Source organism: Copidosoma floridanum, unplaced genomic scaffold (genome assembly GCF_036245765.1).
Source record: "Copidosoma floridanum isolate Cflo_tuat_1 unplaced genomic scaffold, Cflo_Japanese_pri ptg000030l, whole genome shotgun sequence".
NCBI lineage: Eukaryota > Metazoa > Arthropoda > Insecta > Hymenoptera > Encyrtidae > Copidosoma > Copidosoma floridanum.
This window is the reverse complement of record NW_028321907.1, coordinates 21,795,630-21,807,877: the sequence shown is the minus strand read 5'-3', so window position 1 is coordinate 21,807,877 and position 12,248 is coordinate 21,795,630. Positions and strand designations below refer to the sequence as shown.

At 34.8% G+C, this 12,248-nt stretch overlaps 1 protein-coding gene across 3 annotated transcripts in view; it reads right to left on the bottom strand.

Annotated features, from left to right (window-relative positions):
- Positions 1–8,480, bottom strand: part of LOC106641026 (xylosyl- and glucuronyltransferase LARGE2s) — a 157,680-nt gene extending 149,200 nt beyond the window's left edge. The window contains exons 1-3 of one of the 3 annotated variants that reach the window (XM_089596327.1): positions 8,119–8,480; positions 7,917–8,044; positions 7,664–7,850 (exon numbers count right to left, since the gene is read on the bottom strand). In XM_089596327.1, the coding sequence (XP_089452453.1) occupies positions 7,664–7,850; positions 7,917–8,044; positions 8,119–8,197 (394 nt within the window). In that variant the 5' untranslated portion in view covers positions 8,198–8,480. Of the gene's footprint in view, positions 1–7,663; positions 7,851–7,916; positions 8,045–8,118 lie in introns of those variants that run through there. The other 2 variants (XM_089596326.1, XM_089596328.1) reach the window with 2 other exon arrangements.
- Between the last annotated feature and the right edge of the window lie 3,768 nt (positions 8,481–12,248).

Below are 12,248 nucleotides of genomic sequence, written 5' to 3'. Positions count from 1 at the left end.
CATCTGTCCTTGTTGCCAAAGCCACGTGATTGGCTACTTCTTCGTCCTGAATCCTACAGTTGATTCAATCTCATGTATGACTCGACCAATAACATAACTGCCAGATAAAGACAGATGCCCCGTTACGTAGCGAATTCTGCTGTCGCATTTCACGCCCCCTTTTCTCCTCTATTCTTATACCTCTATGATCGAGAGCCTGCTACGGTAGTATAAAGACCTCTATACAACTGTAGATCGTGAAACGCACTACTAAAGCTGCTTTATACTACTGTAGCACCTTTGAGGCGCTGCAGAAGTATCGAATCTCACGTACTGAGTTAGCTCGGGACCCATACAAAATTGGTATGGCTCACGAGCAAACGTAGTATACGTCGTCTGTACTGCGCCACTATACCGTTGTTTGGCGGCATAACCTTTAAGACCGAATTGCAAATGCAACACGTAGTTGCATAAGTACTGCTTTTTCAAGATCTTCGTTTGTATTTTAATGTAAGATTTTTTTTTGAAGAGACGTTGTAATATTGAATCTGTAAGCTTAAATATGTTGTTATGAAGAATAGTGAGTGAAAGAAAAAGTTCAGACCTTCAGTATGCTAATATTATCTAAAAGAAGAAGCATTGTAAGACCGTACATTTTTAATTTTTTACACAAATATGTTTAAACTGATTGAAAAGTCATTTATTGTTTAGTATTCTTTCTTTTACCCTAAAAAACTCTTTTAAACCCCCTACAAAAATGATAACTACGCTAATTAAAGTAACTAAGATTTTTTGTTTGCATACTTTTAAATCTCAAAAATTTTGTAAGATACATTAACACAAATATTTCGATGGAATAGTGGCGATAGGCATCGGTATAAAAATATGTAACAGTTTTTAAAGTCGACGTGCTGTGTTATAACACATATTGTAACAAACTTACTAAATGTCTTCATCCAAGATAAGATTCGTGCTTAATAGTTACCTTAAGGAAAAAAAATACAATGATAGGGGAGAGCGGGGTATGTGCCGTCCGTCGGGTAAGTCCGCCACCCTAATTTTTTCTTATACTGATGCATATTGCCAACGAAATCTATTTGGAATCGGTTATTTAATGCTTTCATTTAATTCCTCTCCAAAAGTTGTAAGAGAGAAAAGTGATTTTTTTACAGTAGACTGATTTAATTTTCAATAGGTATTTGGTAAGAGTTTTTTGAAAATTTCAGTTTCTGATTTAAGACTGAAATATTTAGGTAACACAAATCAAAGTTAACATATTCGAAAATTTGAATTTTTAACTGTATCCAGATATTTTTTTTTTTTTTTTTTGATCTTATATTAAAAATAATATAAATTATTTAAACAAGGTCTCGTGTGGGGTACAGTCCTTCTCCCATGGTGAGGCACAAGCCGGCCTGAGTTGGATGCGTGGCAACAGTTGCGCAGGCGCTTTAACTAAAAAAGTTTCGTCTGCTGCTTGGTTGTCGTTTAACCTCAATTTTGTTAATTATATGACAGCTTTTACAAAAAGTGTTCAAAAAATGGTTAGGGGTTACAAAAAAAAGTTCAAAAAGTGTGTTTGGACAGATAAACAAATGATACTAGCCTTGGAAAAAGTACAAGATGGAAAATCAATTAAAAATACTGCATCAGAGTTCGGTATTCCCAGAACGACACTTCAGGATAGAGTAGCAGCATCATACAATAGTACTTCAAAGGGACAGACAAGTAATGTTTGAATATATTTATAATTATTTATAACAAAAGTAATGTGAATTTTAAAAAAGTAAGACAACAAATATTTGTTAAAAAAAAAAAATTATTTTTATAATGCTCATAAAAAAATAAGACTGATTATTTTTGATAAAATTTTGTTGTAAGAATAGTCATATGTTAATAAAATCGTTACTAAAATGTTTCTAATAAATATTGAATATGGAATTTATAAAAATTGTTCGACATTAAAAGACATTACGTATTAATATTTCTTTAATTGTCCAAATAATAAAAACCAAAAATGTGATTTAAAATAAAATTTTGGAAATAAATTCTATGCTGTGTATTCTTTTCCTTATTCCACATTTTTTACTTCATTTCATTTTGTAAAATATGTTTCAATAAACATATAAATTAATTTCTAATTCATATAAATAGAAGATGCATGAAATCCTCAGAACGTATGTGCCCCACCCCAAGACGGACCATACCTCTCTATGACGGCCCATGCCCCGTTCTCAAACGATTTCTATTTTTATTAATGACATGCACATGTAATTTGAACATAATCATGGAGGGCTTAAATTATATTTTTTAGGTATTAGTCTTTATAATTGAATAATTTTGAAAAGTAAATTAAAAAAAATTTCGGTACAACGATCTAATTAGCTTACGGAGCAAGTAAAGCCTCACTCTCCCCTACGGGTCTATTACTTTCAGTATAGGTTAATTTTGCTAACAAAAAAACATTTTCTGATACGTTCCATTGAATAAACCTCATCAGCATGGGCATTGTTTTAATGATCCTAAAGTTATAGCAATAACTTACAAACCTAATATTAACGGTATAGTGGCGTAGTACAGATGACGTATACTACGTTTGCTCGTGAGCCATACCAATTTGGTATGAGTCCCGAGCTAACTTAGTACGTGAGATTTGATACTTCTGCAGGGGCACAAGGGTGCTACTGTAGTCAGTGTTGGGTGAGGAATATATGATTTTGCGTTTTTGTCACTAAGACCTATATATAGCTACAGATCCTAGTAAGAAAAATGCAAAAGCTGAATAGGAGGAGGGAGGAAGCCAGTGGTTCGGCCAAAATGTGACTGACAAACTTGCGGGAAAATGAAATTGACTATAAGAAGCAAGACGCAAATCCCCAAATAACTTGACACAATTTCATGCACAATGACTTAATAAACTAATCCCCAGCTATTTAACCCAATAACCCAACGGGCAAATCAGCAGCTTCATAAGTCTAAACGAATAATAAAATTTATTAATTAACAAAGCAAGCGCCAATCTCCACACAACTCGAGGCGCTTACTGGTCGTTTTAATTATTTATGATTAATAAAATGATAATGAAAGCGACTATCCCCACACAACCTGGGGCGCTTACTGGTAGTTTGAATTATTTATGATTAGTAAAATAATAACGCAAGCGCCAGACCCTATAAGACCCGAGGCACTTACTAAACGCTTAAATTATTAATACAATAAATATAATAATGCAAGTGCCAATCACCGCACAACCGGGGGTGGTTACTGGTCACTAAAATTATTTAAAATCAATAGAATTATGCAAGCCTCCCGGGTCATGTGGAGATTAGAGTTCACCTTGTTCTATTTATTGTAAATAATCAAAACGACTAGTAAGCACCCCAGGTTGTGTAGGGGTAGGCGCTTGCGTTATTATTTTATTAATCATAAATGATCAAAGCAACCAGTAAGCGCCCTGGGTTGTGCAGGAATTGGCACTCGCGTTATTATTTTATTAACCATAAATAATCTAAGCAACCAGTAAGCGCCCGGGGTTGTTTGGAAATGGGCGCTTGCGTTATTATTTTATCAACCACGAATAATCAAAGGAACCAGTAAGCACCCCAGGTTGTTTTGGATTGGCGCTTGCGTTATAATTTTATTAACAACAAATAATCAAAGCAACCAGTAAGCGCCCCAGGTTGTGTAGGGATAGGCGCTTGTGTTTTTATTTTAATAACCACAAATAATCAAAGCAACCAGTAAGCGCCCCTGGTCACGTGGGGATAGGCGCTTGCGTTATTATTTTATTAATCATAAATAATCAGAGCACCCAGTAAGCGCCCCGGGTTGTGTGGGGATTGGTGCTAGCGTTATTATTTCATTAACCACAAATAATCAAAGTTACAAGTAAGCACCCCAGGTTGTTTGGGGATTGGCGCTTGCGTTATTATTTTATTAACCATAAATAATATAAGAAACCAGTAAGCGCCCCTGGTTACGTGGGAATAGGCGCTTGCGTTATTATTTAAGTAATCATAAATAATCAAAGCAGCCAGTAAGTGCCTCGGGTTTTGTGGGGATAGGCGCTTGCGTTATTATTTTGTTAATGATAAATGAATAAAACGACTAGTTAGTACCCTGGGTTGTGTAGGGATAGGCGCTTGCGTTATTATTTCATTTATTATAAATAATCATAGCAAACAATAAGCGCCCCTGGTAATGTGGGGATAGACACTTGCGTTATTATTTTGTTAATGATAAATAATTAAAACGACCAGTAAGCGCCCGGGATTGTGTAGGGATAGGCGCTTGCGTTTTTATTTTATTAACCACAAATAATCAAACCAATCAGTAAGCACCCCTGGTTACGTGGGGATAGGGGCTTGCGTTATTATTTTATTAATCATAAATAATCAAAGCACCCAGTCAGCGCCCCGAAATTCGCGGGGATAGGCGCTTGCGTTATTATTTCATTAACCACAAATAATCAAAGCAACTAATAAGCTCCCACGGTTGTGTGGGGATAGGCGCTTTCGTTATTATTTTATTAATCATAAATAATCAAAGCAACCAGTAATTACCTCGGGTCTTGTGGCGATTGGCGCTTGCTTTGTTAATTAATAAAGTTTATTCAAATTTGTAAGGCTGCTTTATGGCCCGTTGGGTGATTGGGTTAAATAGCTTGGGATTAGTTTTTTTAGTTATTGTTCATGAAATTGTGTCGAGTTATCTGGGGATTTGCGTCTTGCTCCATTTAGCCAATTTGAATTTCCTGCAAGTATGCCTGTCACATTTGGGAGAACCACTGGCTTCCTCTCTCCTTCTATTTAGCTTTTGCAATTTTCTTACTAGAATCTGTAGCTATACATTGGTCCTAGTGACAAAAATGCAAAATTATATTCTCCTCACCGAACACTGACTGTATTATAAAGCAGAAGCTTTAGTAGTGCGTTTTACGATCTACAGTTGTATAGAGGTCTTTATACTACCGTAGCAGGCTCTCGATACTACTGTTGCGTTCCACGGGCGCTACTGTAGTATGTGACGCACTATATACTCCGGTAGTACACAGATACGCATTCTACTATAGCATTAGAGCTCTTTTCGTGTAGTAATCTCTCTACTTATCTCTGGCGATAGAGCCTCGATATCTTAATTAATCGCGGAGGTGTCGCATCGGCTTCGCATATCCCTCGTCCCTTGCTCTGGACAGTGCTGCCACCCTCGTCAGGATACTACACTGACCATGCATGCACGCCACGCAACAGCTTCTCTTTCCTCTCTCACACACATGCTTTTTATGTGACTAGCGTATACATAACAGTAGTAGTGTAAATAAAATGTATTGCATTTACAATTATAAAATAACCTTGAATTCTTAATTATATGGTAAGAAAAAAATTAATTTTCTAATATGAAAAAAAAAAATTATTAAATAAAATTCAACCTTAAAACTTCAACACTTATTTTCTTAAAAAATGAATGATTGTTTAAGTTGTATCATTAAAAATTAGCTGATGTTAGTCACTTTTAACTCGATAATCACAACGTGTGGCAAAACTAATACTGTGAGTATATCGACAGTTGAAAATATTAGATTTTTGAAGAACCTGAGTTTCTTTTTGAAAAAACCTTATATGAAGGAGGTGCGGGCGTAAAACGTTTCTGAACCGGATTAAATAAAATTTTTAGGTTATGTTTAGTTATGCACAACTTATCAGGTATTTTTTTTCATATCAACGAATTAATAACAAAGGTGAGAATAGTTGAAAATTTAAAAACATGTCAGTCAAAAAATCTAAAAATAAAATTTTTTAAAAATAACTATGAAAAAAAAAAAAAAAAAAAAAAAAGTGAAACAAAAATTTCAATATTTTTATTATACATCGTTATCATTCAAAAAAATTTATATTAAATTTTAGATTTTTTGATGATACAGCAGCAATTCTTCTATAAAAATGAGGTCCCAATCACACGTCTGCATATTACTATGGTAGAATTAGTTTTTCTGCCCAGAAAATTCTTACTAGCTCGGAAAAAATAGGGTAGTAGTTTCAATGTATTATAACAAATTGAAACATAATTTTACAAGTAGAAATGGCAGCAAGAGCCCCGAAAAAATGATACAAATGTCTGAAACATGTTTTCCACGTCTAGGAGACAAAGGATCATATATAAAAAAGTGTGGTGTTAAAAAGATGTGCAATATCAAGAAAAACAAAATGAGCCATGATGGATCCAGATCAGTTCAGTTGTTTTTTCACCAATCGCAAAAAAACTGCCATTTTGAGCCATTTTTTCGAAATTCGACAACTCGCATTCTATACAATATTTAGAGCTGAAATTTAGCACAAGACAGATATCATAGCCCTTATCGTACACACAAAATTCCAGCTTAATTGATTTTAAACTTTTCGCGAACCGCAGCAAAAACCGACAAAAGGTCCTCTCAAAAAATGGCCATAAAAAAGTTGTAGCCCAACATAGGTATATTTTTCAAACGTATTTAGCTTCGTCTATATTTACTCCAAAACTACCTAAAACGCGCGTCCAAAATGAAATGTGCTTTTTAGGCATCATTTTTTAAGATATTTTTAATTGATTGAAAAAAATGGCGTTTTAGGTAGTTTTAGAGTACATATAGACGAAGCTAAATAAGTTTGAAAAATATACCTATACTGGCCTACAACTTTTTTATGGCCATTTTTTGAGAGGACCTTTTTTCGGTTTTTGCTGCGGTTCGCGAAAAGTTTAAAAGCGATTAAGCTGAAATTTTGTCTCTATGATAAGAGCTACATCTGTCTTGTATTAAAATTTCAGTTATAAATATTGTATAGAATGAGAGTTGTTGAATTTCGAAAAAATTGCTCAAAATGGCAGTTTTTTTTACTTGTTAAATTCTGTTTTAATTTGTTGTAATACATTGGAACTACTCCCCATTTTTTTTGAGCTAGTCAGAATTTTCGGGATATTGTTATGATTTCTAGCTAACTCTACCATACTAAATATAACATGCCGTCAATAAATTACAATTAAGGTAGTCTATTACTCACAGGCTTATATATAATGCATCATCTGTTAGTGCATTCAAAATACGCATAACGCTTAAATGTAGAAAAGGCTTATTATTACGTTCTATTGAGATATGGCAAATGTCGATTGGCTCGTCATAGTCGTCATACATTTTGCTGTACACACACTCGCATGTGGCTACATATATATATACACACACACATATATATATATATATATATATATATATATATATATATATATATATATATATGCAGCTGCTCTGTTGGCAAATATTTGACAGCATTCTCGTATGCAGCAGACAAGTTACATGACGATTGCCAAATGATTCACAACTTTGTATTTATACTGGTGACATAGCAGTTTTTAAATTGTATTAAATAGTAAAAATTGTAAATTTTTTAACGATATATTTCTCAGAATTTTCTTATTTACTTAAGTAGCTCTGTTTGTCTGTATTCTAAAAGGCTCATTGTAACCTGTGTTAAAATTTTAAACTTGCAACTTTATTATCTCAAAAACCAATCTGGTAGGAATATTTTTTTATAATTTATTCCCAAAAACAAAAATTTAATCTATAACATACATTTATTTCAAGGGAACCAAAGGCAAAAAGTGGTAGGTGATAGACTACCTTGAAAATAAACTATAAAAATATTCAGCTCCCTACCTTGCGGCAGATTCCATGTCTTGAAAAGTGTGTTGAGTGATTGTAGAGCAATGTTGTCTACCAATAAATGCAAATGCAAAACTTTAGTGCGATAAAATAAAATTGATTTAACTGTCGTCACCAATGCTGAGACAGAATTATGTCCTGCACAAACTATAGCAACATGAATTGTAGAACAATTGTTTACCTAAATTGAAGCACACTGTGAGGCATATTAAAAATATTAAAAGTCATGGATTTGCGTTGTGCTTACTTTAATTGATTGCGCAGTAGGGCCTGTACTGTGAAGTGAATGATTGTGATAGAATGACTTGTAAATACTTTTGTCTCTTGAGGCAACATAATGTTTTGTTACTATGTATGGATTCCTTATGATTGGAGCTATATAAGACATAGGCAAAAAAAACTATAATGCCAAAATAAAAGTAAAGTTTTTATAAATAAACTCGTCTTACCATTGATTGATAGATACAAGTAAAATACAAGAGAAATGAACAGAAGAATACAAAGCCATCCTACCCATGGTCGGACCATTCTGCTATATCACGCATATTTTATTATGCGCTTTACAGCGCTACAAGCAAGTATACCAATACTTTTGCATATTCTAATGGAAACTGCTAAAAGAAATAAAAGTAATAACTAAAAAAAATTCCAAGAAAGATAAATGAATTTCGTTCACGAGTGACAATTGACAATACTTCTTATATGTCTATGGTTGAGCGTTATGGCAATCTTGCTGTATTGGCCCTAAATGCTCTAATGGTAATGTGTCGGCACCATAGAGATTTTACGGGAGCCGTACCATATAACTCTTTCCGCTTCGCGAGCTTATGTTAAAACATAGGCCCGCAAAGCGAAGAAAAGTTATATGGTACGGACCCAGATAGAGTGGGCAAGCCACCGATTCTTCTGTAAGTGGAAGCGTTAACACGATAAAAAGAGATGCAACATCGAGCCACCGTGCGTAAACGTAAAATATCTATCAGCGTTGGGTTAGGCGGATTCAATATCGAAACTTCAGTCATTGGGTGAAGGGCACTTGTGTTATTAATATTACAATTTTTAATTTCCGCGTGTCTTTGGCAATGCCCCTTCACTGCTGTGCTATCTGCTCGACGGAACATTCTCCCTAGATCGTATAGCTATATATATACGATCCAGGGAAAAAGTTCCGATGTTGAATCCGCCAGCACACAGCACAGAGCGAGATAGAAAGGCAGTTCGCTGTTGCATCTCTTTTTAACGGGTTAACACTTCCCCTCACAGGCTTGCCTACTCTATAATATCTCTATGGTCGGCACAATTATGAATTGTATACAGTTGCGACACTTGCGACACTCAATTTAAAACCATCGTCCCCCGCAACAGGGTCCGTACCATATAACTTTTTTTTGCTTTGCAGGCCTATGTTATAAAATAGGCCGATGTACTGAAAAATAATTACATGGTACGACCCCAGCAACTTCATGCACAAACTCGGCGTCATGCTTAATACACCTCAGAGCGAGTGTAGAGTAGAGTAGAGTAGATTTATTAGGCTAAGGACCAAAGGTCCATAGTAGCCTTAGCATTAAGTACATAAGATAAGTTTAGAGGACACGCAGGTCCAAGATACAAGATAGTCGCAGATAATAGTATTGAAAGACATATAAGTAAAAGTATAATAAATACATACAGTTAAATAAGTAATATATAATAATAATAAACAAAGAAAGCTAATTGGTTATGAGTTCAGTATATAATCTTTTTCCTTGATTGCACGCAAAAGCCGACTTTTAGATCTAGCAAGCGGGGAGTCAATCCGCAAGTTAGCAGGTAGGGAGTTCCACTCCCTGGCAGCGCCAATAGTAAACGAGTGTTTGTAAATGTCGAGCTTAGTATGAGCCAGTTGCACGTTGCAGTTCTAGAGCATCGGACTGCCTACTGTGTACCTCTGTATAAAAAGGCTTTTTCTTTTAGTTTAAGAAAACTTTCTTCTGCCCGATGATTTAAAAAGGCTCTTTCTTGACTTTTACTCTAAAAAGACTCTTTCTCGAACTCACCCGATGGTATCATTGTTAAAAGTATTACGATGCTTTTTCTGCATTCAAAATAAATAATTAAACTTCCTTAATAATCTACAGCCTAAAAATATGTTTATTACAATCATCACCATTATAGGTAATTCATTTTTTTTTTTTTTTTTAAACAAAATACTGCGGTATTACAAGTGTTTTGTCTCAGAATCTTGCCAAATAGATTTTATTGCTTATTCATCGAACTGTTTCATTTATTATTGATTTCTGGCTGTCTAAAAATAAAATAAAAGTAGCACACCATGTTAAAGATTTGCGAACAATTTTAAAATATTTACAAAACTATTTTCTATTGTGTTCATCAAATTTATTTACTGATTAAAATTTCAACATTAAGTAAATAACAGTAGATGGGCGGCTTTTTTTTGTCGTAAATAGGATGTTCATAATTTCTAAGAAGTTTTAAAATACACTAATTATGTTAAAATCCTTAAAAGTTATTTTAGTATTATAAAATTATGGAATTGCCTTGCTAACAAGAAGTATCAAAATAACAATATTAATTTATTTTGATGTATCCGAAAAAAAAATGTTGATGTCACATATATATGTAAATTTTTTTTTTAACGAAACATAAATAAAAGAAATGCAGACAAAATGATAAATTAAATAAAAAAAAAAAAAAATATCTACCATGAAGTGGATTTGAACCCTTAGGTGCGTTACAATCGATGAAGAGGCATGTAATATTAGCCATCTTAGCTATCCCAAGGACGAGAGATATCTCTTTTGAAGTCACATATGTTCATGGATATCCTCCGGAGCTTGTCCTACAGTTTCCAACAGTTAGGATGTGTAAAATTAATAAATTAATGGTTAAAGCTGTACTGAAGACCTTAAAAAATAGTTGAAGCTACATATTTTTTCAAAACATAAATGGATTTGGGAATATTAGGAGTACGGGAGAGTTAAAAAATAATGTATTGAAATTAGTAGTCTGTGTATATAATTAATGAGCATTTAGTTCCACGATTTAATTGAATAAGATTTACCTACATAGCATGTACTCGGTTGCAGAGTCAAAGGAGCTATTCACATAGACATTTTTTGCTTATTTCATTGTGAACGTTCATACCTATTGAAAAGGGGGTTCCGCTGTTCCGCTTAACTGAAATTGAGTGAACAGACTGAACAGACCTATGCTGTGTTCTCTGTCAGTGGCCGTACCATATAACTTTTTTTCGCTTCGGGGGCCAGTGTTATAACATAGGTCAATGTACAGAAAAATAGTTACATAGTACGGTCCCTGTCAACGTAGTTGCAACCATAGGCTTTGTTGCCCGATGGAAAAAGAGGTATAGGTCTGTTCAGTCTGTTCACTGAATTTAAGTTTAGCGGAACAGTGGAACCCCCTTTTTAATTTGAACGTTCACAATGAAATAAGCAAAAAATGTCTATGTGAATAGAATAGTTCCTTAATTTGGGTGTGTGCTCAGATATATACAGCTATATACAGCCGACATTTCCAGATTTCCACTCATCTCCTCGTAGGCGCACATTCGGTATACCCCTTCCACGCGTCTTTAAAATGTGCGCCTATATATAGATTTTTTTTTTTTTTTTTTATATTTATCATCGCCCCTTAAGGGCTCAGACATGGCTATTGTGACACTACAAAGTGTATTTAGCCATACGTTGGGTTTAATAACAGTAGGGGGAAACGGTAGATAGATCGGTAGGTTTATTGAAGTTCAAATCCCATCCAAAAAAAAACCTCATTCATTGATGAAATTTTTGTCCAGAGTGGGTATTGAACCTCGGCCATCAAGATCTGTAGGCAGACACGCTACCGACAGAGCCATCATGTGGCGTCCTATATATAGATATTTCCACGCAAATCCACTCTTACTTACCCCTACCGAAGCACGGTAGGACGGTAGGGGCCCTCTCAAATAAGAAAAATGTGCACCTGGTTCGGCCGCTTGGGCGCTTGGCCGCGGTGGGGCGCTCGATCCACTGGAAAAAAGTGGGCACTGGGCACACTCCGTATAGGGTGTACAGCGTTGGGTTAGGCGAATTCAATATCGGAACTTTTTCCCTAGATCGTATATATAGCTATACCATCTAGGGAGAATGTTCCGTCGAGCAGACAACTCAGCAGTAAAGGGGCATTGCCAAAGACACGCGAAAATTCAAAATTGTAATATTAATAACACAAGTGCCTATCACCCAATGACCCGGGGCTTTAACTGGCCACTCTGTTAAATAAATAATTATTAATAACACAAGCGCCTATCATCTCATGACACGGGGCGCTTACTGGTCACTCTGTTAAATAAATAATTATTAAAATAACACAAGCGCTTATCACTCAGTGACTTCGAGCGCTTACTGGCAACTCTGTTAAATAAATAATTTTTAATAACACAAGCGCCTATCACCCAATGACACGGAGCGCTTACTGGCCACTCTTTTAAATAAATAATTATTAATAACACAAGCGCCTATCACCCCATGACCCAGGGCGCTTACTGGCCACTCTTTTAAATAAATAATAATTAAAATAA